General features: G+C 41.4%; 1 protein-coding gene across 1 annotated transcript; it reads left to right on the top strand.

Annotated features, from left to right (window-relative positions):
- On the top strand, positions 1–25829 carry LOC137321239 (thioredoxin-like). Its single transcript, XM_067983566.1, has 5 exons — positions 1–150; positions 12104–12208; positions 20853–20912; positions 21739–21804; positions 24249–25829. Exons 1-5 carry the CDS (start codon positions 124–126, stop codon positions 24309–24311), a joined length of 321 nt encoding a protein of 106 aa, XP_067839667.1. The 5' UTR covers positions 1–123; the 3' UTR covers positions 24312–25829.
- The last annotated feature ends 421 nt before the right edge of the window (positions 25830–26250 follow it).

The following is a 26250-nucleotide window of genomic DNA, read 5'->3' as shown; positions in this document are numbered from 1 at the left end:
GACCTGCTGTCTCCTGCAGATCAGCTCTGCGATTGCATACAGAGAGCTGTCCGGTGACGGTGCGAGGGCGGGCGGGGATAGTCTTTTGCTGCTGCTGCTGTTGTGTTTGTGCTGAGACTGAAGATGGGAGTCCGTGTGCTGGAGAACCAGGTTAGCAAAGTGCCGCTGCACGCGCGTGTTCCATTTCCCCAGGGGCTCAGTCATTCATTGTCCCGCGTGCGAGCGTTCCATTCCCCCCCGGGGCCGCAGTCTCGAGCCTCATTGATTGATCGATCGATCGATTGTCCATCTCGGGGCTCCGGCCGGGTTCTAAAGTTCCGCGCGCCTCACCTTTTGGGGGGTCAAGTCATTTTCGCCATCGCCATTTTCCGTTCGTCAAAAGTAGGAGGCAGAAGGAAGGAGGGGAGGGGGGGGGTTAAAATTATTTTTTCACTTCATTTTCTCTTCCCCTTTCCTTCCCTCCCCCCCCCCCCCCCCCCCACCTCCTTCACAATCAAAATAGGGTTTTCAATTGTAAACAATTTTACAACACCAAGTTATAGTCCAGCAATTTTATTTTAAATTCACAAGCTTTCGGAGGCTACCTCCTTCCTCAGGTGAACGTTTGGGGACGTTTTCCAACAAACGTTCACCTGAGGAAGGAGGTAGCCTCCGAAAGCTTGTGAATTTAAAATAAAATTGCTGGACTATAACTTGGTGTTGTAAAATTGTTTACAATTGTCAACCCCAGTCCATCACCGGCATCTCCACAAAATAGGGTTTAGTTGAGATGATGATAGACGTCGTGGATTTACAGGCTGGTGGTGGACAAAATGTCCTTCTTTGTGGTGAATGGACCAGAACAGGATGGACGGACGGACGGAGGAGGCCGTGCGCTGGACTCGGATCTTGTAACATTTGAACTTCATTATTTTGACATTTTTAAAAATTTGTTGAAGAGAGTCTTAACGCTGGCCTTTGGAATAAATCAGCGTGACTGATTGTAGGCGACCATTTTCTTGAACCTTTTCTGTAGATGTTGAAGCTTTTCCCAGTTTTTAGCACCAAAATTAGCCCAAGTTTTGAAGTTAAAATGCAAAAATAACATTTTAAGGGACTAGTGATGTGTTTTGACAGGGTCATATGGATTCAGTGATTCTAAGAAACACTACTTAAGTATGTTATTTTATACTGATTGAGGTTTTTTTGAAACAAAAATTATTGATTAGCTCCTGGTCTTCAGCCTCAAATTTAAAATTCTCATCCTCATTAAATCCCTTCATCCCTCCCTACTGTAACCTTTTCCAGCCCTACAACACACCCCCCCCCCTCCCAAACTCCCCGCCTCTAGCTCTTCTTGCATAATCCCCCTCCCTTCAGTTGCCTATGTGCCACACTCTGGGTCTCTCCACAAACTTCCCCATCTCTCCACCTCCCTCAACTTTAATAAGCATAAAGTAGTAGAAAATAAATGAATCATTGTTGCTCATCATTGTTTTCACAGTGCAAGTGGTGGGTAGTTGATGGTAGTACCGCTATAATTTTTTTTTGAAGTTCAGCATTTGTTTTTAACACAAATTGTACAAAGCCTGGATGAGAGAGCGCTGACTGCTACACTCGGCAAGAAGAGGCTATTTGAAGGCTAGGCATTTTAGGCAGACTTCTGGGTTTATTTTATATCCAGATTGTTCAATGACAAATTTTGTAATAATACAATTGTTTTTCCACTTAAGTAGGTACTAATTCTGTTCTAGTTTATTTTTATCCAGACATTTTACATGTAGATGGTGAGACGATAATCTTGGCATAAATCTGATTTAGTTTACTGATGCATTAGAAGAAATGTGTGTGGTCATATTGACTTTTGTGATCTGCTGGCTAAAATTTGAGAGCATAATTTATGAGTAAATGGGCTGACCACCTTAGAGAACTTGCTTTCCTGATAGGGTAGTGTTAGGATAATTCCTTTATCCTTTTTAATAACAACAGATTTGAAAAGCTAGAGACAATAATATGTCTGACAATCAACTTCATTTATTATTGTTTTAAAACATCTTAAGACTATGTCTCTTTAGTGACTGTAAGGGTCCTAAGTGAAAGAGTTTGCCAATCTGTTAGGGTATGCAATCTCGGATAGGCTTTGACACCAGCATTTTGGGATTGGATCTATTCTGGAATAGGGATTATTAGGATCATTATCGCCTTGGGATAAGGAAGTGCCTGGGAATCACTTAAACTTGTGGACAGAGGAAAAACCGACACAAAAAATTCATTTTCATACCACCAATATTGTGAGAACATAAAAGGGGTGAAACGATTCCTTCGTGATCAGCTCTGCGTGGCTTGCCTTAGTTTCAGCTGGCATCATTCAGATTCAGCACAATCAAAACAGATAGTAAGAGCTACAAAAAGGGAGCATGAAAAGAAACATGCAAGGGATATCAAAATCAACACAAAAAAAATTACAATTTTATATTAGGAAAAAGAGGGTGGTCAAAAGCAATGTGGGCCCCTTTAAAAACTGATAATGGTGATATTGTAAATGAAAATAAGGAAATGGCGGACATGTTAAATAATTACTTTGCATCAGTATTTACAGTGGAGGAAGAAGATAGCATGCCGGACACCCCAAGAAAACTAATTTTGAATAGAGATGGGGACTCGCCATAATTACGTAAGCAAATTAACCGTAATGAAGAAAATAATGGCACTGAAGAGTGACACATTCCCGGGACCAGATGGTTTCCATCCCAGGGTTTTCAAAGAAAGTAGGTGAGAACGTTGCAAAAGCCCTAACTATAATATTCCAAAGTTCTCTCGATTCAGGAACCATTCCTTTAGATTGGAAAATTGTACATGCCACTCTGCTATTTAAGATGGATGAGAGGGAAACCAGGGAATTATAGACCAGTTAGCCTAACGTCTGTTGTCAGGAAATTACTGGAGTCTATAATTAAGGATGGAGTGACTGAACACCTTGAAAATTTTCAGCTGATCGGAGAGAGCCAGCATGGATTTGTAAAGGGTAGATCATGCCTGATGAATCTGATTGAATTTTTTGAAGAGGTGACTAAAGTAGTGGACAGGGGAATGTTTGTGGATGTTGTTTATATGGACTGCCAGAAGACATTTGATAAAGTCCCTCATAAGAGACTGTTAGCTAAAGTTGAAGCTCATGGAATTGAGGGCAGATTATTGAACTGGTTAGGAAATTGGCTGAGCGGCAAGAGACAGAGTAGGGAGTGCTAGTGAGTATAGAAACAGGAGAATAGACAGGATGAATGCGTGGCTGCAGGGATGGTGTAGGAGGGAGGGATTTAGATTCCTGGGACATTGTGACTGGTTCTGGGGAAGGTGGGACCTGTACAAGCGGGACGGATTACACCCGAGCAGGACCGGGACCAATGTCCTCGCGGGGGTGTTTGCTAGTGCTTTTGGGGAAGGTTTAAACTAGAGTGGCAGGGGGATGGGAACCTGAGTGGGGAGTCAGAAGGGAATAAAGTTGAGAGGAGCAAGAGAGGGGAAGACCCAGGGGAAATCTACAATACAAATAGTACAAACAGTTGTTTAAGAACACGTGAAAGGGCAAAGCGTAGAGCAGCGGAAAGAAAGTGTACTTTAGGCACGACAGATAAAATAAAAACTAGAAGGCGTAAGGCGATTAACCCAGCATCAAAGCTGAAAGTCAGGCTAGAGTGTGTGGCCCAACTAAGAGTTCTATATACAAATGCACAGAGTATAAGGAATAAATTAAATGAACTACAGGTTCAAATTCAAATTGGAGGGTATGACATGATAGCTATTACTGAGATATGGCTGCAGGATGGTCGGGATTGGGAACTAAATATACCGGGTTATAAGGTCTATAAGAGAGATAGGGAAAATGGAAGAGGGGGAGGAGTAGCCTTAATGATTAGAGATGAAATCACTTCAATGATAAAGGGGGATATAACGAGAGGTAAGCAGCCAACAGAGAATTGAGAAATAGGAAAGGATCTAAGACTATAGTGGGAATTGTGTATAGGACCCCTGGCAGCAGCTCTGAAGTGCTAGATTGTATAAATGCAGAGATTAGACAAGCGTGTAAGAAAGGCATCGTGGTCTTAATGGGGGACTTTAACCTTCACATAGATTGGGAAAAGCAGACTAGCAACTGTCAGAAAGGTAGTGAATTTCTTGAGTGTGTCCGGGATAGTTTTCTGCAGCAGTATGTCCTAGAGGCAACAAGGGGGCAAGCCATACTAGATTTAGTAATGAGTAATGAACCAGATTTAGTTAACGGCTTAACTGTGCGTGAACATCTATCCAATAGTGATCATAACATAGAGTTCAATGTAGTGTTTGAAAGGGAAAAAAAGTGAGTCAGCTGCTAAGATTCTAGACTTGGGCAAGGCTGACTTCAATTGGGATGAGACAGAGACTGTTCACAGTAAACTGGCCAAATCTGTTAATGGGTAAAACGACTGATGATCAGTGGGAAATGTTTAAAGAAACATTTAACGTGATACAGAATCAGTTTATACCCCTGAAGGGCAAGAACTCTACTTGCCAAAAAAAACAGCCATGGACAACTAAAGAGGTAAGGGACAATATAAGACATAAGGAAAGGGCATACAAAAAGGCAAAAAATGGCACAGATCCTGGCGAATGGGAAAGATACAAAGATCAACAAAGGGTCACAAAACAGATAGTAAGGGCTACAAAAAGAGAGTATGAAAAGAAAGTCGCAAGGGATATCAAAACCAATACGAAGAACTTTTATAGTTATATTAGGAAAAAGAGGGTGGTCAGGAGCAGTGTTGGCCCCTTAAAAACTGAAAGTGGGGATATTGTCATTGACAATGGGGAAATGGTGGACATGTTGAACAATTACTTTGCGTCAGTATTTACAGTAGAAAAAGAGGATAGCATGCCGGAAATCCCAAGAAAACATATATTGAATTGGGGACAGGGACTCGATAAAATTAACATAGGTAAAGCAACAGTAATGAAGAAAATAATAGCACTAAAGAGTGACACATCCCCAGGACCAGATGGTTTCCATCCCAGGGTTTTAAAGGAAGTAGGTGAGCACATTGTGGATGCCCTAACTATCATCTTTCAAAGTTCTCTAGATTCAGGAACTGTCCCTCTGGATTGGAAAATTGCACATGTCACTCCGCCTTTTAAGAAAGGAGAGAGAGGGAAACCGGGGAATTATAGACCAGTTAGCCTAACATCTGTTGTGGGAAAAATGCTGGAGTCTATAATTAAGGATAGGGTGACTGAACACCTCGAGAATTTTCAGTTAATCAGAGAGCCAGCATGGATTTGTGAAAGGTAGGTCGTGCCTGACAAACCTGATTGAATTTTTTGAAGAGGTGACTAAAGTAGTGGACAGGGGAATGTCAATGGATGTTATTTATATGGCCTTCCAGAAGGCATTTGATAAGGTCCCACATAAGAGACTGTAAGCTAAGATTTAAGCCCATGGAATCGAGGGAAAAGTACGGACTTGGTTAGGTAGTTGGCTGAGCGAAAGGCGACAGAGAGTTGGGATAATGGGTAGGTACTCACATTGGCAGGATGTGACTAGTGGAGTCCCGCAGGGATCTGTCTTGAGGCCTCAATTATTCACAATATTTATTAACAACTTAGACGAAAGCATAGAAAGTCTCATATCTAAGTTTGCCGATGGCACAAAGATTGGTGGCATTGTAAGCAGTGGAGATGAAAACATAAAATTACAAAGCGATATTGATAGATTAGGTGAATGGGCAGAACTGTGGCAAATGGAATTCAGTGTAGACAAATGTGAGGTCATCCACTTTGGATCAAAAAAGGATAGAACACGGTACTTTCTAAATGGTAAAAAGTTAAAAACAGTGGATGTCCAAAGGGACTTAGGGGTTCAGGTACATAGATCGCTGAAGTGCCATGAACAGGTGCAGAAAATAATCAAGAAGGCAAATGGAATGCTGGCCTTTATAATAGAGGACTAGAGTACAAGGGGGCAGAAGTTATGCTGCAGCTATACAAAACCCTGGTTAGACCACACCTGGAGTACTGTGAGCAGTTCTGGGCACCGCACCTTCGGAAGTACATGTTGGCCTTGGAGGGAGTGCAGCGTAGGTTTACTAGAATGATACCCGGACTTCAAGGGTTAAGTTACGAGGAGAGATTACACAAATTGGGGTTGTATTCTCTAGAGTTTCGAAGGTTAAGGGGTGATCTGATCGAAGTTTATAAGATATTAAGGGGAACAGATAGGGTGGATAGAGAGAAACTATTTCCGCTGGTTGGGGATTTTAGGAGTAGGGGGCACAGTCTAAAAATTAGAGCCAGACCTTTCAGGAGCGAGATTAGAAAACATTTCTGCACACAAAGGGTTGTAGAAGTTTGGAACTCTCTTCTGCAAACAGCAATTGATACTAGCTCAATTGCTAAATTTAAATGTGAGATAGATAGCTTTTTGGCAACCAAAGGTATTAAGGGATATGGGCCAAAGGCAGGTATATGGAGTTAGATCACAGATCAGCCATGATCTTATCAAATGGCGGAGCAGGCACGAGGGGCTGAATGCCCTACTCCTGTTCCTATGTTCCTATGATAATTGTAAAGAATCTTGCAACACCAGGTTATAGTCCAACAATTTTATTTGAAAATCACAAGCTTTCGGAGATTATCTCCTTCGTCAGGTGAGTGAGTGGAATTCCTTGAACGTTTCGAATTTATAGTCAGAGAACAATACCTGGTGATTACAGATAATCTTTCCAACTGCCTGTTGTCAAGGCGATCAAAGTGTTCAGACAGAGAGGTGTTACCTACAGGACCACTGAATATACAAACGGCCAGAACAAAAGACAGACAGACACAGAGAGAGAGAGGGGGAGGGAGAACATCCGAAAGGAAGAGAAAGACAGAGAATGACCCGTTGTATTAAAAACAGATAACTTTTTTTCGCTGGTGGGGTTACGTGTAGCGTGACATGAACCCAAGATCCCGGTTGAGGCCGTCCTCATGAGTGCGGAACTTGGCTATCAATTTCTGCTCAACGATTTTGCGTTGTCGTGTGTCTCGAAGGCTGCCTTGGAGAACGCTTACCTGAAGATCGGTGGCTGAATGTCCTTGACTGCTGAAGTGTTCCCCGACTGGGAGGGAACCCTCCTGTCTGGCGATTGTTGCACGGTGTCCGTTCATCCGTTGTCGTAGTGTCTGCATGGTCTCGCCAATGTACCATGCTCCGGGGCATCCTTTCCTGCAACGTATGAGGTAGACAACGTTGGCCGAGTCACAGGAGTATGAACCATGTACCTGGTGGGTGGTGTCCTCTCGTTTGATGGTGGTATCTGTGTCGATGATCTGACATGTCTTGCAGAGGTTGCCATGGCAGGGTTGTGTGGTGTCGTGGACGCTGTTCTCCTGAAAGCTGGGTAATTTGCTGCGAACGATGGTCTGTTTGAGGTTGGGTGGCTGTTTGAAGGCGAGTATCCTATGATAATGGGCAGGTACTCAAATTGGCAGGATGTGACTAGTGGTGTCCCACAGGGATCTGGGTTGGGACCTCAACTATTCACTGTATTTATTAACGACTTAGATGACTGGAAAGAGAGCCACATATCCAAGTTTGCCGATGACTCAAAGATAGGCAGCATTGTAAGTAGTGTAGATGGAAGCATAAAATTTCAAGAGATATTAAGTGGGCAAAAGTATGACAAATGGATTTCATTGTAAGCAAGTGAGATTATCCACTTTGGACCTAAAAAGGTTAGATCAGAGAGCTTTCTAAATGGTGAAAAGCTTGAAACAGTGGAGGTCCAAAGAGACTTGGGGGTCCATGTACATAGATCATTAAAATATCATGGACAAGTACAGAAAATAATCAAAAAGGATAATGGAATGCTAGCCTTTATATCTAGAGGACTAGAATACAAGGGGGTAGAAGTTATGCTACAGCTTTACAAAGCCCTGGTTGGGCCACACCTGGAGTACTGTGTTCAGTTCTGGGCACTGCACCTTCGGAAGGATATATTGGGGTTGGTGGGAGTGCAGCGTAGATTTACTAGAATGATATCTGGACTCCAAGACTGAAATTATGAGGTGAGATTACACAAACTAGGGTTGTATTTCCTGGAATTTAGCTTTTCATCTTTTCCGCCTGGGTGTTAAGCATCAGCTGAAGGAAAGCTCAGAGGAATATTGGGAGGGAAGGATTGCACCCTCAATAACAAAGTCCGCACAACACTTCTTGCTTTTAAATTAATGGGAGGAAAATTGGGCAGGGACCTGTTACAGCATGCAATCTTCCCTGCACGATTTTCCTCCCAGACAATAAAGATGAAAAGCTACCCTACTAACACTGTGCTTAGACAAACTGCATGCATCAGGGTTTTTAACAGCTTATATTTTTTTTTAATTACCAACCACAAATACCAGACACTGTCGGTTAGAAATGCAAACAGCCCCATTCAAACTTTGACACTTTAAAAGAACTGAAATTCTACTGTGAATCAACATAACATAAGGCTGTTCATCTTGCATCAGAGTAAAAGCTTGTCACAAAAAGAATATCACCACCAGGGTGGAATTTCACAGCAAATTTCCCAGTTGTGCAATATGCATCCTTTGGTCAATACAGAAGTTGGTGTTATGGACAGGAAATTATTATATTAATGAGTATTTGGGCATTGCATGCTGCAAAAAGTGATGACTATTCCTTAGCCATTGCCTGGAGATTGTGCTGGGCATTACACAGGCAGGCAACCCTGAAACAGATAACCTGTATTGCCAGCTGCAATTGCTGCATAAGTGACAGTATTCTTTTGGACGTGCTGACGTTGGCACTACCACAGTTGCAATAGCTGCAGGTGTTGTCCCTTAGTCAGACTTAGACTTGCATCACATCGAGGAATCTTTTCCACTTAATTGCTTTGTTTGAAGAAACAACTGAGTTTGCTGTACTTCGTAAGCCACCCAAATTATTGGACCAATGCTCCTTTATCCAGTTTCTTATGCATTGAATAAGTGTTTTGCCAGTAGGCATATTCAGTGTTGTAACTGATTTGAGCATAAATTCTATAGCAATAACATCAGCTCATAGGGCATAAATATCGGCTAGTTGAAATGTAGCTACTGTTTCAGCAATGAATGAAACCCTACAGAAGTAGGGGACAGTGTGCAGTGATCACGATTTCAGATCAATATCACTGCCAATCATGACCATCAATAATCTTGTACGTATCTGCACTTTTACCTCCACCGCCTCCAGTTTTCCACTTGGAGTCTGTAATCTGAACTGGTTGTCGTTGAGCAAGAAAGTTACTTGCAACAGTGACGATCTAGGAAGTTCTGCTGAATTGCCATTTTTGGTTTGAACTTTTCTATTATTTTCTGCAGTTCTAGGATTTTTAAGCTTGTGAATCACAGGCTATCAGTGCCAATAAAATAGTTGGAATTGCAAAACTAAATCCAAGGAAGTGATTGGGCTTCATTCTTAATCATATTGTCTGTAGTGCTTTCTTGTTATGCTTGAAATTATCTATTTACAGAGAAACCTGTAAATTAAAGACACCTTAGGGACTGGCATCCGCTGTCCCTTTTTTGCAGGTGTTCTTATTTTCAAAATGGCCATTGTATATACTGTTTTTTTTAAAAAAAATTCAGTAGAATGAGGAGTTCTTTACCCAGCATACATGGCAGTAGAGAAACCTCTCTACTCCTGGGATCAAGCCGTGCAAGCATTCAATCCCAGAGATAGAGCTGTTTCTCTGCTGCTGTGCATGCTGGGTAAAGAGCTCCCCATTCCACAAAAGCCATTTCTTTCACAAAACCCACTGCCGCCTGGCGCTGACAAGCATAATTAGGGGGCAGAAAGGAATCAAGCTGCATGGGGAAGCACCAGTGATCCCGACTCTTGACAGTTCCAGGTGTAGCAACTTTGCAACAGACTGTGTCCTGTATTTTAAGTTGTCAAAGGGCTTGGTGCATCGGAGGCTGTCCATAGTTCGCAATTTGCGAATGTCTGTGGTTTCAGAGTACCTCTTGTATGTTTTACCATGTAAGTTATTTGGGTCTCTCAATAAGTGTCTGTTTTTTGGGAGTGTCCGTTTATACAGGTTTCACTGTATTATACTTAGCTTTCATTGCATCTTCCGAACTCTGTCTCAAGGCGAGATGCCGCTGAACTCCCACCACACTGCCACGTGCTTGAGGGCTGCAAGAATGGGCCTCACCTGAAACAGCTGTGACTGCAGAAAGGGTTAATTGATACAAGTGGTTCGTTGGTGTTAAATGCATAATCTTATTGTTTACTGAATACATATTCTAATTGTTTACATGTGTGTTTAAAACAAAGTTATAGTGATCAAGGTATGTAATTTCCCAGTATTGGGGGGAAAAAAATAAACTAAATATCCATTCAGTTGACATCCTGGAGAAGGATCATTGAATTAAAAAAATAAAGTTCCTAGCAAAACTGAGGTAATTGGGAGTCAAGGGGAAAACCCTCCAGTGGCTGAAGTCATACCTGACTCCATGGTAAATGATTGTGCTTGTTAGGGGCCAATTATCACAGCCCTTGGATGTCACTGGGCATTATCCTCAGCTGCTTCATCAATCACTTTCTGTCCACCCTAAGGCCAGGAGCGGGGCTGCTTGTTTACAATTCCACAGTGTTCAGCTCTACTCTCAACTCCTCCTTAATAATGAAGCCTATGTCAGTCTAGAACAGGATCTGGACAATAGCCAAACTTGAACAGACAAGTGGCAAGTAACACTTATGCTACGTAAGTGCCAGGCACTAACTATCTCCCATAATATAAGGCCCAAACATCTCACCCTGACATTCAACAGTGTCACTATTGCCAAGTCCCCCAACATTAACATCCTGGGGGGATGGGGTCACCATTGACCAGATATTTAATTAGACCAGCCGTATCAGCACTGTGGACAAAAGCAGGGCAGAGGCTCAGAACTCTGCAACAAGTGGCTCATTATCTGACCCCTCAAAACCACCACCGTTTACATGTTGGGTGGGATTGAATACTCGCCACTCGTCTGGATGGGTGAAGCCGCGACAATACATAAGAAGCTTGATACCTTCCAGGATGGAGCAGTCTGCTGACCAGTGCCTCAGCCACTGGGTTCTATCCACCTTCTCCATCACTTGGAGTTTTGCATTTATGGATTGAAGCCATTTGAATCCCACAACTGCCTGTGAATTGTTTGATAATTATTCTGTTTGATTGCAAGCAGCTGTCCTCTGCTTTAAGTATCTTCTCAAGCACTCTTCCCAACCTATAGATCCATAGGTGTTAGCTGTGCCGTTCCATACTATATGGATGGAAATTTAGATTGCAGTGTTTTCGGAAGCAAGGATCTTCAATTGGGATCCCATAATCCTCTACAAGTAAGTAATGTTTTGAGGCCATAGGTTCATAATTTAAGTTCAATCTTCCATCCCCCACATACAGTTGTTCCTGCTGTCCATATATAATTTATATATGGAAATCAAATGTTCCAGTACATTGGGAGTTCTCCATTAGTGTATATGTAGCCCTTGTCATCATTTCCTCTTTGGTAAGAGATGGTTGTTGACCTAATAGAATTGTTAGAATATCACATAAAACTTTTTTTTTTAAATCAGGTTGTCTAGAATGTACATTCGCATTTTATGAAGCTATTATATGTATAGGTTTATATTCATATTTTATGACACTATAATGCAAATAGGCGTACGTTCGTGTATATCATAAAGCTTTGTGATCACTTGATATATTAGGAGTTGCTTTTATTTTTAGTACTATATACTTAGAATCTTACATCACAGAAGGAGGCCATTTGGCCCATTGTGCCTGTGCTGGCTCTTTGAAAGAGCTATCCAATTAGTTCCACTCCCCTGCTCTTTCCCCATAGCCCTGCAAATTTCTGAGGGAAAAGCAAGAGGAATTTGGAAAAAATTAAGACTTGCGGTGGATAAAAAGCAAATGGCAATTCCATATTTATAATATGTGGTTAAAGGAACACAAAGAACCCTTTTTGACAAACCATATAAATTGATTCTGAGTAATGCAGTGTACTGAGGCTGTGAGCTATAATGTGTTATGTAGGTTGAATGCCACTAATACAATCCTATGCTATTTTTCAGAAAGATTTTGAAATGGTGCTGAAGGAGGCGGGATGCAAACTGGTGGTTATTGACTTCTCCGCAACATGGTGCGGGCCTTGTAAAGTGATGAAGCCACGGTTCCATGTAAGTACTAATGAAATCTCAATGTCATTTTCAGAAAGCCTTTGAAGTTCCTTGAGAGGCTGCTACACAAACTCAGAACAATGGAAATTAATAAGTAACTGACTAAAAGAAAGGAAGTAACAGGTACCCTTGTTAGGGAGTGGGGGAGAGAGAGAATACTGAGTGGAGACTCAAACTCTGTGCAAAGTGGTCAGTTACAAAATGGTCCCATAGAAGCCAGAGTGGTGACAGATGAAATGTAATACAGATACAATTGTACGGTACCACATTTGAGGGGGAAAAAATGGGTGACACTATAAACAATGTAGAAGTAGCTAAAGATGAGGTTAAAAGAGATCTGGGAGTATTGGCACGCTTGTCATGGTGCTATGGAGCAGTGATTAAAGAAAGTGGAATGCTGAATTATGTTGCCAAATCAGTAGAGTACAAACCAGGGAGGTTATGCTAAACTATAAAGTTCTGGTCAGACCATTCCTTGAGTAGTGTGCTCAGTTTTAGTAATAATAAGACAAGGAAAATACTCAAGCCCTGGGGTAAGTCCAGAGTAGAGCCCGTACCAGAGGACTGAGTCACAACAACAACTTGCATTTATACAGCGCCTTTAACGTAGTAAAACTTCACAGGAGTGTTTTCAGACAAAATTTGAAACTCAGCCACGTAAAGAGCTATTGGGACAGGTGACCAAAAGCTTGGTCAAAGAGGTAGGTTTTAAGAAGCAACTTAAAGATGGAGAGAGAGGCGGAGAGGTTTAGGGAGGGAATTCCAGAGCTTTGGGCATAGGTGCGGCCACGGCAGAAATTGTGTAAAAGAGCCTAGATATGGGCAGTATTTATACTCAGTCTCTGCTTTGAAATGTGAACTGAGACACTGGGATATCAAAGGGTATCTTTTACAAATAAAGCTATAGTTCAGAGACACAGGAACGGCTTGATGTAATGTTTACACTTAAATGCAAAATAAGGCAACTCTTGATGGGAGAAAAAAATAGTAATTATTTCCTCCTCCCTCCCCTGGCATGGCCTGACCAGCACCGTTAATGGCAGTTGTCTGTGATATTTCATAAACAATTCACCTTGAGAGGCTCTTTATTCCCCATTTTAAAGTAGCATCTACATGAGTCAGGGAATGCAGAGAATCAAGACAGAACATCCAGAAAGTCACAGTGACCTTTTCAAGTTGTCACAATACTGCCAAGCAATGAATTCCCCTAAAGAAATCACTAAAAAAAATAAGTAAATGGGCAAAACTAGTCATGTTTGATCTCTACCATAACTCCATCACTCTGTTGAATGATTTCCTCTGATTTTGAGTCAATGTGTCCATGTTCAAAGGGTATCCAGGATTGTTTGGCAGCATTAAATGCAGAAGTGAGTATTAAAAGGACCGGAGGAAGACAAGCTATTGGTTTTGAAGGATGCTTCGTAAGTGTGTGTGTGTGTGTGCTTTTTTTAAAATCCTCTTTTGATGTCCACCTAATTGGTAAGCAACCTTTGTGCCATGGGTTCTGGCACTGCCGAAATTTGCTTACGCCCACTAGATGTGAAAAATGGATTTCCCTAATGGAATCTCTGTATTTGGAAGGAAGAGGAGGAAGAGCAACCAAGGGATGCCAGGCAGATGAGGTTGGCACCGTAGGATGACTCTGCCCACCCACTGTTACCTTGCAACTTTCGAACACAGGCAGGGTGCGTTTACCTCACATTGTCCCAGGAATCTTGTGGGGAGGCTCAGAGAAAGAGTCGTGCTTCTAATGGTGTAATCTGACTTGCAGCCGTGGCACTGCTAGTGACTGTGAAAGCCACTTCAGCCCTCTCCTTCTATGTTGTTGGCTTATTGTAGGCATGCTACATTGCTGCTTTATAGGAAAGGTACCATGGAATGCCAAAGAGGACAATGTTTCTCATACTCACGCAGTGTAATGTTCACTTCACCAGCCTTGAAGTGGGGTTTGGAGCAGCGCTGCTCTGTTAAATGACCCCAATTACCACAAAGGTTAAAAAGGTATTTCCCCCCCTTCTAAAGGCTGCATGGATTTCTACCTACCTCTCCCCCGGCCCTGGCGTAGCCACTTACCTTTCAGTGGATATGTCCCTTTTAAATTTTGCTTACATGACCGTTTCCTATTTCCTCCTCCCAATTAGATTCACTTCAAGGTAAACCAAGACTGGAACAAGGGTGGTATAGGTTCAAACTCGTTAAGAGTAAATTTAAGACTGATGTCAGTATGAACTTCTTCACAGAGTAATCAACCCTTGAAATAGATATCCATGAAAGCCAGTGGAGGTGAAAACTTCAGTAATTTAGGAGCTTGTTGGATGGTTCACTGGGGGAACTGTATGTCTTTTTTGGCTCAATGAGATAAGATAGGCCTCATCTGTATTCATCTTGTGTACTTAACAAGAGATAACATTTTTTTTTAAAAGACTTGCATTTATATAGCACCTTTCACAACCTCAGGACGTCCCAAAGCGCTTTACAGCCAATGATGTACTTTTGAAGTGTAGTCACTGTTGCCATGTGGCAGCTAGTATGCACCCAGCAAAGTCCTACAAACAGCAATGTGAAAATGACCAGGTAATGTTTGTTTTTTTAATGATCATTCATCTGGGGAGTGGCTTAGTTTTGCATCTGTAAACTTAAGAGTTTACTATTGTCTTGTAGTTTCCTTTTTGTTTATGTTGTGACTTAAGCCTGGTCTTAATATTGGAGTATTGTATTCGTTTTCCAATAAGTCTTCAGTTACCGTCGCATTTTGAAATGATATTGGACCACCTATTTATATAGTTGATTATGAATCGCTCATAGTTTTCTCCTTCACCTTGGATGTCTTTCCGTTTGTACGTACTTTGGAGTACACTTATTCTCCTGAGATTTTTCTATTTTCGGATGGCTGAGCACCAGGTGTGAGTGAATGGAAAAATAAATAACTGCAGTTATACTAATTTCCTGTAATACTTTTCAACAGGGAGGTGCCCTCTTTCCAGTTCTGAATTGTTCAGTGGGCATAATTATGTACGCAGCTAGAAACTACCCTGATTGGTATGTTTATTTAACTCTTTATGTGTAAGCCAAGGTGATGAGTAAGGTACACAGTGCAGGACACCACTGCTAAGGCTAAAAAAAATGAGGTAGATCAGGAATTGGTGATTCGGCAATGCCAAGTTTGGGTTTTGGCTTGAAGGTTGTCTAGAGAAAGAAAGATGGCTGTTTCACAGTTTTGAGATCTTGGGAAAGAATAAGAGTAGAAGACTGCACAGTGTGTTGATGGATTGATTTCAACAACATGAAGATGTAGGGGGGAGAGACAGTGTATTTAGAGCTTGGGAGGAAAGTTCAGGGGAGCACTAACCACAGTCTGTAGACGTGGGGAAGGCGACTAGAGGCAAGAGGTATTGCCCATGTGATAACAGGAATGTAAGAGGTGCTAGAAAAGACTCTCCAGATAAGAGCAATATTGAATTCTTGGGTTTCATAGAACACTAACTGATGTTGAGATTAAAAATGCTTAGCACGAGAAGGAAACAGAACATCTTGACAGTTTTAGAAAATTGAGAGATACGGAAGATCCATTTGAGGTACATGTCAGAGATCGAGAATTCCAGTGGATGAAGGTGGGACCACCGCCCCCTCCTGAGACATGAAAACACCACCTTGAATTGAAAATAAACAATTTTCGTTGCCCGATTTAAGGGCACTGAGGGGACTAGAGTTTGTGACATTAAAGGCCTGTGATCTGAAGGAAGTTGATAAATGTAGAGTGGAATCATCAGCAAAAGAGTGAATAGCGTATTTGAAGCTTAGAAGCAACAAGAATGAACCATTCAGTGGAACACTGTAATATCAGTAACCGAGTGATGAGAAAGGTTGCGATGGAGATGTATTTAGAGGTGAAAGAGGACACCCATCAGACAGTGACATTTCTTATGCTGAAACCAATACTGTCGATGGGTACAGAAAATGTAGAGATGGAGCCAGCAAAGGTAAGAGGTGGTAGCTTTTGGTTAGGCTTGCAAAAGGGATGTACAGAAAGCCGATTTTCCTCTTCAGGAGTAAAAGGTTTCCCTGGCGAGAGCACCCAGTACAAATTTGGGCACGTGCTGCCCGTGATTTTCCATCCATTAATTTTAACGGCCGCGCTCAAGTTTGACGGGTGCTCCCGATGAGCGACGCTGTTACACTGGGGTATTGAAAGGGACCTGTATGTTGGAGCACTGAAAGAAATAAGCTTTTCATAGCCCCACTGAAGGGTATCAACAAAATCAAAAACGTAGAGATTCAATCATTAACTTCCTTCAGATTGCATGCAATGTAATGAATGTAGAGCAGAATAGTCAACAAGTGTGGATAGGGTAGGCTAAGATACTCCTTACATGAAGAAGGGAAAGAGTGAGAGAGGACAGAATCCATTTGATTTACAATCTGCCATCATTACTTTGTCCCGTCAAATCGTTTAGAAATATCTCTGTCTTTCTAATTATGTCATACAGAAGAACAGTTTCACCATTATTTTATAGCTGCCAAGTTAGTTACCTGGAGTTGTACTGTGTTCATGTACTTATAAACCTTGCATTCTTTGTATCTTCACATCTGATACCTAAATGTCAGGTAACACACCAAAACCTTCCTTTCTGTAATTTATTTCCACTGTGTATGGTGTACTGCATAACCAAATTTGTTTTGCACCAGTAAATATTAACTTTCGTTTTGCAATGTTGGATTACCTGTACCATTCATCTGTTCAGTGTCTTTGCAGTTCCCTCTGGGGAACACACTGCTGTCTGCATACAGGGATTCTATTTGCAGTGGTGATGTTGATCATTATAGTGAACAGTAGGATTCCTTTGTCACAAGGGGCATGGGCGGGTGTGTGGATTGTATGCAAGGGTGTGCAATAAAGAGAAGCACAAAAATAGTTCAATTGTGCAATACATTGTGTAGTCACATGCCAGGTTAGGCATTAATAGTGCAACCTGGTCTTGATGTATTACATAGAATTTTCAGCACACAAAACATGCCATTCAACCTTACTGGACTATACCGGTGTTTATGTTCCACACGAGTCTCCTCCCACTCCACTTCATCTAACCCTATCAGCTTATACTTCTATTCCTTTCTCCCTCGTGTACTTATCTAGCTTCCCCTTAAAGGCATCTATGCTATTCACCTCAACCACTCCATGTGGTAGCAAGTACAAAGATTTTTGAATGGGCTGCATGAGATTTGCCAGTTTTTAATGGCATGGCAACAAAGTACCTAATCAAAACACATCATTTTATTTTTCTGGTTCCTCTTGTGGATCTCCCTTTTCCCTCCCCAAACAACCTGTTTACAGGGCAGGATTGATGACTGGAACACATAACCGTTTGCCCTCTCATTTCAAGAAGTAGTGCATGGAATGAGTAAGGTGGGGGACATTAAAGAAAGACAAGAAAATAGTATTTGAAAATACTGGGAAGATGAGGATTTCCTAATCTGAAAATCATTGCCTTAAAAATCTGCAACCGTTCTGGAATACTCCCACTGTAACTTCAGCGGGAGTCAGTTTAGCATCTTATCCGAAAGACGGCATCTCCGACAGTGCAGCACTCCCTCAGTACTGGCATGAAAAATCGGTCGGGTCACCGCTTTGCATCGGCGATTCTGCACGGCCTGTTGAGGGCAGAGGCCCGAACGTGACCATTGGTATTGGGGACTACCTATGTCGGGCCTTTGTCCTCAGTAGGACCAGACCTGGGCAGTGGAGGTTCCTGGTAGGCCATTCTTGGCATTTAAACTGAAGTGAGCCCCACAAAGGATTTTTGGGGCCCATGTGTGGAAAAAGTTTAAATATTATCACCATTCTTAAATATTATTTAAACCTTTTCACACATGGGCCCATGGAGCCCATACAAAAATACATATGTTTTAAGTATTGCTTTGAATGTTTTGCTTTTATCCACACTGTACAGGGTAGTACAAATAGTTTGGTGCAATGCAAACATAACTCTAAATACCAGCTCCACCCCCATTTGCTTCAAGCTAACATTCCTTTTGATAACTGCAGTCTGTTTCTGATAAATTAGTAAATCAATAACCAAACTTATAACTTTTATTTTGGATTCCATAAGCCTTTCCTCCTGTTTTTTAAAGATTTAAAATTGTTAATAATCTTTCAGTTTTCTTGCCGCACTACTGCAGTGGTTCTCAAAATATTTCAGGTCATCCCTCCAACCCCCGCAAATCAAAAAATTCACATAACCTGTCTCGCCCCCTGGCTGTGGATATGGACATTCAGCTGTCTCTGCCCGAGCCCTGAACCAGCATCTTTTTCTAGTTTCTCTCCCATCTCCCCTCATACCCTCTTCAAGCAAGGATTTGAGAGGTGACAACATGGTCATGGAGATTGGAGAGTGGTTGGAGATGGGATGGTAGTTTGCAAGGACAGTGGGGCTTAGGGTGGGTTTTTTGAGATGGGAGAGTAATGATGGGAACTTTGAAAGAGGAGACAGTACCCGAGAGAGAACCATTTACAATGTTGGCTAGTATCATAGCTACAGCACAGGAGGCGGCCATTCGGCCCATCGTGCCTGCGCCGGCTCTTTTGAAAGCTATCCAATTCGTCCCTTTCCCCAAAGCCTTGTAAATTTTTTCCCTTCCAAGTATTTATCCAATTCCCTTTTAAAAGTTATTATTGAATCTGCTTCCACCATCCTTCTAGGCAGTGCATTCCAGGTCATTACAACTAGCTGTGTTTTTAAAAAAAAATGTTTCATGATGTCACCTCTGGTTCTTTTGCTGCTCATCTTAAATCTGTGTCCACTGGTTACTGACCCTCCAGCCACTGGAAACAGTATGGGGGCCAGGAAGAGAAGTTGGGTGGTCAGCTATTTAATGGGAACAGAAAGAAAGACTTGCATTTATATAGTGCCTTTCACAACCTCAAGACATCCCAAAGTGCTTTACAGCCAATGAAGTGCAGTCACTGTTGTAATATAGGAAACGTGGCAGCCAATTTCGTGAACAGCAAGCTCCCACAAACAGCAATGTGATAAGTGATCAGATAATCTGTTAGTGATTTTGTTTGAGGGATGAATTTTGGCCAAGACACCAGGGAGAACTCCCTGTTCTTCGAATAGCGCCATGTGACTTTTTTTACTCCAACCTGAGACCGTAGACGGAGCCTTGGTTTAATGGCTCATCCAAAAGACGGCACTTCCCACAGTGCAGCACTCCCTCAGTACTGCACTGGGAGTGTCAGCCTAGATTTTGTGCTCGAGTCTCTGGAGTGGGACTTGAACCTACAACCTTCTGACGCTGAGGCGAGAGTGCTACCCACTGAGCCACGGCTACAGGAGGTGGGTCTCGTGCACAAGAGCACGACGAGGCATGAAAAGCTGTCCATTGTCGGGAGGAGTCAGGAAGATGCAGAGGGGCATCCAGGACCAGTGCAAGGTGTGAAGCTCTGAACACTTGGGTGAGATTTTAAGACTAAGGGGTATTGACACCAGTGAGATTGAGAGTCTGGCCAGCTTAAAGACCCATACTCCAGGAATGAAGCAAAAGATGAGCAGGCAGTCCAGGCAGAGGGGAAAGTTATTTTAGCTTGAAACGGGATTTTACACTTTCAGAATTGTTTTTCTTGCCGTATCATTGTCATTGCTCCGATACATTGTACTTTTCACGTGAGGTGTTTTCAAACATGGGCCATCACTGCATTTAGGAAATTCTGTTGAATTGCTAACTTAACATTCAATATTCAGACAGTTTAATTTCCTGCTGTTGAATCTGTATTGGATGTACCACCGAATGACAGCTGTCAATCAACTATTGGACTCATACTTGGAAGATCAGAGTTAAACAAAATCTTAGATAGCCTACCTACAATATTACTAAAGATTATCAAAAACTAAGCACATTAAGTTGTTATGCTCCCAATGTTTCTGCATCCTTTAGTTTGTATTAAGGTAACTACTTATTCTGTTGGATCAAGTATCCAACAAGTCTGTGGTGGGGGGGGAAATAATTGAAAATATGCAACTGCATTAATTGGTTTATATAAAACTAGAAATCCCTGCTGATAATTGAGGGCGTGGATAATGGAGATTCTCTGAATAAGCTTTGGTGAGGATACAGAGAAGAGCAACAAGACTAATCCCCAAGTGTAAAGAGGCTGAGCTATAAGGAATAATTGGCATAGCTTAAGCTTTACTGTCTAGAAAGAAGGGGGTTAAGCATTGTGGGTGTATCCTGGTCATGTATTTTATTGACTTATTAAATAGTTAAATGAATTAGACAGTGTACACCCAGAATATTCAAATTCAAGGCAGGAAAGTTAGATCATAGTGGGAAATAGCTTTAAAACGTACAAAAGAAATTCTTCGCTGTGTGGTAAGTGTTCAGCCAAGTGAGGTGGTAATATAAGCAAAAATGTTAATAAAAATGAAGCTGTATGATAGAATTGGGATAGTAGGGAGTCGGTGTTTGATCAACAGAATGACCTTTTCCCTCACTTTTCTTGTGTTTTTATCGGTTTTATTTCTGATAGTGGGTTTTGCACTATATTATTGATTTTGTACAATGCCCAGCAATGGAGTGAGAGGGGGAGGAGCAAGTTTCAATACTGGTTCACTTGATTTAAAAAAAAAATGTTCTTATATTTCCACAGGAATTGGCGGAGAAAAATCCAAGTGTAATTTTCTGTGAAGTAGATGTGGACGATGCAGCAGTAAGTTGGAGTCCAGCAGACTGGAAATTTCAGGATTATTTTGAATGTAGATCTAACATATACACAAAAAAACTCATTTATTGCCCCACTCTAGTGATCTGTTATGACAGTATACACAAGAACAAACTGATGTATTGTTTAACAGTGTTTTAAAAAGAGAGGCAGGTTCCTGTATAATACAAACCCATAGATCTTTGATTGAATATCAGTTAAGTATCCTGATGGTGAAACTCATTCTTTAGGAAACGGTTAAAATTTAAATAAAACACAAAAATGTTTTGCCCAACTCTGAATTAACGTGTGACCTGGTAGGCTGAAACCCAGTGTAGCATTTGAAAACTACTTTTTAATTCCAAATGATAGGAACAGGAATAGGCCGTTCAGCCCTCAAACTTGTTCCGCCATTCAATTAGATCATGGGCTGATCTGTATCTTAACTCCATCTACCCGCCTTGGTCCCGTAACCCTTAAATTTTTGTCAAGTGAGGGTATTATCAATCCCAATTTTGAAATTTTCATTGACCCCCCAGCCTGAACAGCTTTCCTGACAACACCCCTGAATGGCCTAGCTCTAATTTTAAGGTTATGTCCCCTTGTTCTGGACTCCCCCAACCAGAGGAAATAGTTTCTCTCTACCCTATCAACTCCTTTTAATCATATTAAAACACTTCAGTTAGATCACCCCTTAATCTTCTATACTCAAGGGAATCCAAATGATCATTGTGTACTGCATCATACAAGATAATATTCATTGCAAAAACTTGAGCTGATATTAACTGAGTTATATTGAGCTCTGTTGAACTAATTTGTGGTTTGTAATCTTTAGGATATTGCTGAAATCTGTGCAATAAAGTGCATGCCAACGTTCCTTTTCTACAAGAATGGAGAGAAGGTAACTGGGAAGTTCTAGAGAGTGGTGGGATTATTAAATTAAATGATAATCATAATTGTGACCATGGGCCTAACTGCCCTTGCTCATAACTCAAGCACCAAAATGTTCACGTCAATAAAAGAGCACCTACAATTCACTTGTTACCAGTGAGACTGCTTGCAATTTGCATGTGTCCATCTTCTGAGAGAATACAGGCTGAATTTTTCTCTGCAATCCATCACAGCGGAAAAGAGGAGAAAATTAGAGGGCCAGGCCAACTGCTGCCTACCCACGTAAGCTCCGTTTCCCTATTTACCTTCCACCTGCCACTGGCCACCCCATCCTGCCCGGCATGTAAATACTGATGATGGGGGCCGGAGCCTGGCTTCCCGGTCCTTTTCCCTTGTGGTGGGAATCCTGCTGGGAGCCCACCTTTGAATTGGAAATGGCTCCTGACCCGGGAAAAACTGTACAGACATTGCCACTGCTAATCGCCTGGAGATGTGACCTGTTAACTTTTTAATTGTTGATGTACACTTCATTCCTGAAGGAATTGTATGAGGAACCACTAACTTGTGACTGAAAGTGATATGTATTCTACAGTTGCACACCTGGTAAAGTTTGAAATACTTCCTTAATTTTGTGGCAAGGGCACTATATTAAAGGAGGAGGAAAGTCCAGCAAGAATAATTCACGATAATCGCCCTTTTTATAGAAGAAAAGTACCAGGAATTTGTTTCCACTGGCAGGAGGGTCGGTAACCAGAGGACACTTTTTTTTTTAAAAATGGGCAAAAAAGCCACGGAGGAGATGAGGAGAATTTTTTTTTTTTTTTTTTACACAGCAAGTTATGATCTGGAATGCTCTGCCTGAGAGGGTGATGGAAGCAGATTCAGTAGTAACTTTCAAAAGGGAATTGGATCTCTACTAAAAAAGGAAAAATTTGCAGGGCTTTGGGGAAAGAACAGGGTGAGTGAGACTAATTGGATAGCTCTTTCAAAGAGCCGGCGCAGGCACTATGGGCTGAATGGCCTCCTGTGCTGTGAGATTCATATTTCATTTTTTTTAAATGTCAGTTTTCTTGGATGTGAAAACCATAGAATCGAGTCTCTCTTTGCAAGGTTGCTTTGGTGCCTGAGCAGTTCATTGGGACCTGCCTAATGGACTCTTGGTCCAGGAACTACATTACAGCCTGAGGAATTTGCATTCCCAATTGCAAACCAGGGATCGAATCTGCAACCTTCCTATTCCACACACTTCGGCTACTTCCTAGATAAACTTGCAGGAGCACGGGGGAAGGGCGTAGGAGGAGAAGGAACATGTGGAGGGTGTGGTCTTCAGCGCATCCCATCTGTTCTGACTGACATATCTTAAAGCAAACGGGGTCTTTTTTTAGTTGTTGCATGCCCACTGTATGGGCCGTATAATCCTTATTGCAGTACTGATAGCACTTTATTAATGGGGAGCCTTCATTGACTGGTTTAGATATGGATCGACGACGGTGGGCTCAAGTAAATTAGACCCCTGTAATCTGTCTGTCAAACAGTGTGTAAACAGTTCCACAACCCTCCGAGATCTCTGGCTTCTCCAATTCTGGCCCCTTGTGCATCCCCGATTTTCTTCGCTCCACCATTGACGGCCGTGCCTTCAGCTGCCTAGGCCCCATGCACTGGAATTCCCTCCCTGAACCTCTCTGCCTCTCTACCTCCTTTTTAAGAAGCTCCTTAAAACCTACCTCTTTCACCTGTCCTAATATCCCCTCGTGGCTTGGTGACACATTTTGTTTGATAACGCTCCTGTAAAGTGCCTTGGCAAGTTTTACTATGTTAAAGGTGCTGTATAAATGCAAGTTGTTGTGTCAATTAATTCCAAATTTAAATGCAAGACACCATCAAGAATGACTTTTGTTCGGAATAAATTTTTGTCTGGCTACGATCCTCGATTATGGGCATGTTCAGCAGTGTGTATGAAGTCTCATGGTTTCAACTCGCTGTAGAGGGCAGGGTGGAGACTAGATAAAATTGCCGTTTTGGAATTCAAGATTTAAATTCTATGTTCACAAATTATGTGTGTTTAAAAAAATTTGTAGCAATAAATTGACTCCAACTTTACTGAAAAGTGGGAGATTTTAACTTGAGCTATTGACGAAAGAGATGAGGTTCTCTGCAATGTGGTTTTAACAATGGGAGGAAAGACTAATGCACTTGTGCCTTTCACAGTATGAAATGCTGCAGGGTTAGTCAGCTGGACATAACGCACCAATGCTGTTGAGATTTGATTCTACTTTTATGTAAAATTTAAGAGGACTTCCTCCATGCAATGTTTAGAAACCCTTTATAATAAATGCTGCTTTGGTAAATGTCCTTCCTGGCTGCTCTGAATGGCTTTAATTTAAATCTTATGATTTATTCAAATGCATGCTTTTAGTGTTCATTTTTAATGCTAGAAATTCTCCATTTCCTTAGGTGTTCGAGTTTTCTGGGGCCAATCGAATGACACTGGAAGACAAAATTCAAGAACTGCAGTAACGGCCATTAATGATCTAATGAAACCTGTGTTTCAGACGGAAAAGAAAGCAATTAATTAATCTTAGTTTCTAGTAAGGGTATTTAGTTACTTGTCTGCAATGTGAAAATTGCTTCAGTTGAGTTTCCAAGTATAAAAATGTGTTTCCTCTTTACGTGAAATGTGTAGAGTCTGGTTATCTGTCATGCATTGGGAGCAGTGTTATAGGGTGCAATTATACAGTCGCATGCAGTTTGACGCAAAACAGTTTCAGGTTTGCATCAGTCTGAAGTGCCAGTATAGCTTGGGAATCGGGTCCCAATCTGACTCCCTGAGCACTCTGAAGGAAAATGTGAGATTCCCTCCTGTCGGTAGTCTCGCACCACTTGGAGTTTGCACAGGGCGTAATATAATTCCAGCTGGTGCCAAACCACATTTTAAAAAAAGTATCCAATGCTTCCATTGGGATAACTTTATAAACTTGTTAGGAAGTGGGCACTCCCACTTGGAGCCTTTTTAACATTAAAACATTGTTTTTAAGATAGCAAATCTCTCTAAGCTGCAGATTTTTTTTGTTAAGAAGAAAATAAAAACGTTGTCTCCGTAACTTGCACAGTTTAATAGCATTTGATCTGATTTTTAGGAGCTCTGTTCTGTTGCCCTACAATTTGAGAGGATATGGATCCAATTGTGAAAAGTACAGTCATGCAAATTGTTGTTCCCCCATTGCATTTTTATTTTCCCCCCCCTTTACAGGCTCCACATTTCAACTCATTTCTGCTTAATGTAAAAGTGCACCTGAGGGGTATTTAATTGCAGGACAAATTATAGGGTTATTGTTGACTTCAGCTTCCAGTTATGTTTTTAAAAATTGGATTAATCACAATATGGTCTTTCTACATTAAACCATTTTTCTGTGCAAGAATTTTTGTTTTCCATGCTATACCTAACCTGGGAGTGCTTGAGGCTGACATGAAATTCAAAATACAAAAATGTTCCTTGAAAATTAACATCGAAATTAACCCTTCAGTTGGTTCTTGAATGAACTATGTATAGTGTAGACATAATATATAAATCCCATGCATATATTCAGACGCACCTATTACTACTTGCGGGTTCCATCAGTTTCCAGACATTACAATCATTCAGAGTACCATGACAATCGATGCTTGTGGCAAATGGACAAAGATAGTTAACTTAAATGTTATCATTTTCTGCCACATTCTTTATGTTGTGGGTAGTTTTGTATTTACAGATTACAATCTGGTCTCTCTTTAGAACTTAGCTTGATCTGATACTTTTTAGTTTACTAAATCTTAAGTGCATGAACAATAAATGTTGAACGAGACTTTCAGCCATCAAAGGTCTTTTTATGTCTAAAGTGACTCAGTACCATTTTTACTTAAGTGTGTAACTTCTGAATGTATAAATGTAAGAAACATACTGGTGGTAAGTATGCTTTAATGCCCTAATTGTTAAAAGTGCCTATGGCTCTTAACATGGTGTTGTGTTTTATTAAAAAGAGACTTGATTCTTTTAAATTCAAGTTTTATTCTTTTCTCCCACAATACAAACAGAGAACCATCTAACAGCTGTGACCAAATAGATGGTGTGGTAACTTCTTCAAAACACTTTTTAATGTATTTTAGCAGTCTTTGATTTTAAAATTCTCATTGAGTTCAAATCCCTCTATGGTCTCGCCCCTCCCTATCTCTGTAACCTCCTCCAGCCCTACAACCCTCCGAGAACTCTGCACCCCTCCAATTCTGGCTTTTTGCGCATCCCCGATTTTAATCGCTCCACCATTGCCGGCCGTGCCTTCAGCTGCCTAGGCTCTGAGCTCTGGCATTCCCTCCCTAAACCCCTCTACCCCTCCTTTTTAAGACGCTCCTTAAAACCCATCTCTTTGACCAGGCTTTTGGTTAGCTGTCCTAATATTTCTTTGTGGCCCATCATCAAATT

This window comes from Heptranchias perlo, chromosome 4 (assembly GCF_035084215.1).
Source record: "Heptranchias perlo isolate sHepPer1 chromosome 4, sHepPer1.hap1, whole genome shotgun sequence".
Classification (NCBI taxonomy): Eukaryota; Metazoa; Chordata; class Chondrichthyes; order Hexanchiformes; family Hexanchidae; genus Heptranchias; species Heptranchias perlo.
Note: the sequence above shows the minus strand (reverse complement) of the source record. Positions and strands in the feature narration are given on the sequence as shown.

Bases quoted from the DNA above. Each gene is read 5' to 3' on its own strand.
- LOC137321239 (XM_067983566.1), top strand. From the start codon at position 124: ATGGGAGTCCGTGTGCTGGAGAACCAG. The intron at 20,913-21,738 runs GTAAGTTGGAGT...TGTAATCTTTAG, and splicing joins TAGATGTGGACGATGCAGCA to GATATTGCTGAAATCTGTGC. The intron at 21,805-24,248 runs GTAACTGGGAAG...CCATTTCCTTAG, and splicing joins TCTACAAGAATGGAGAGAAG to GTGTTCGAGTTTTCTGGGGC.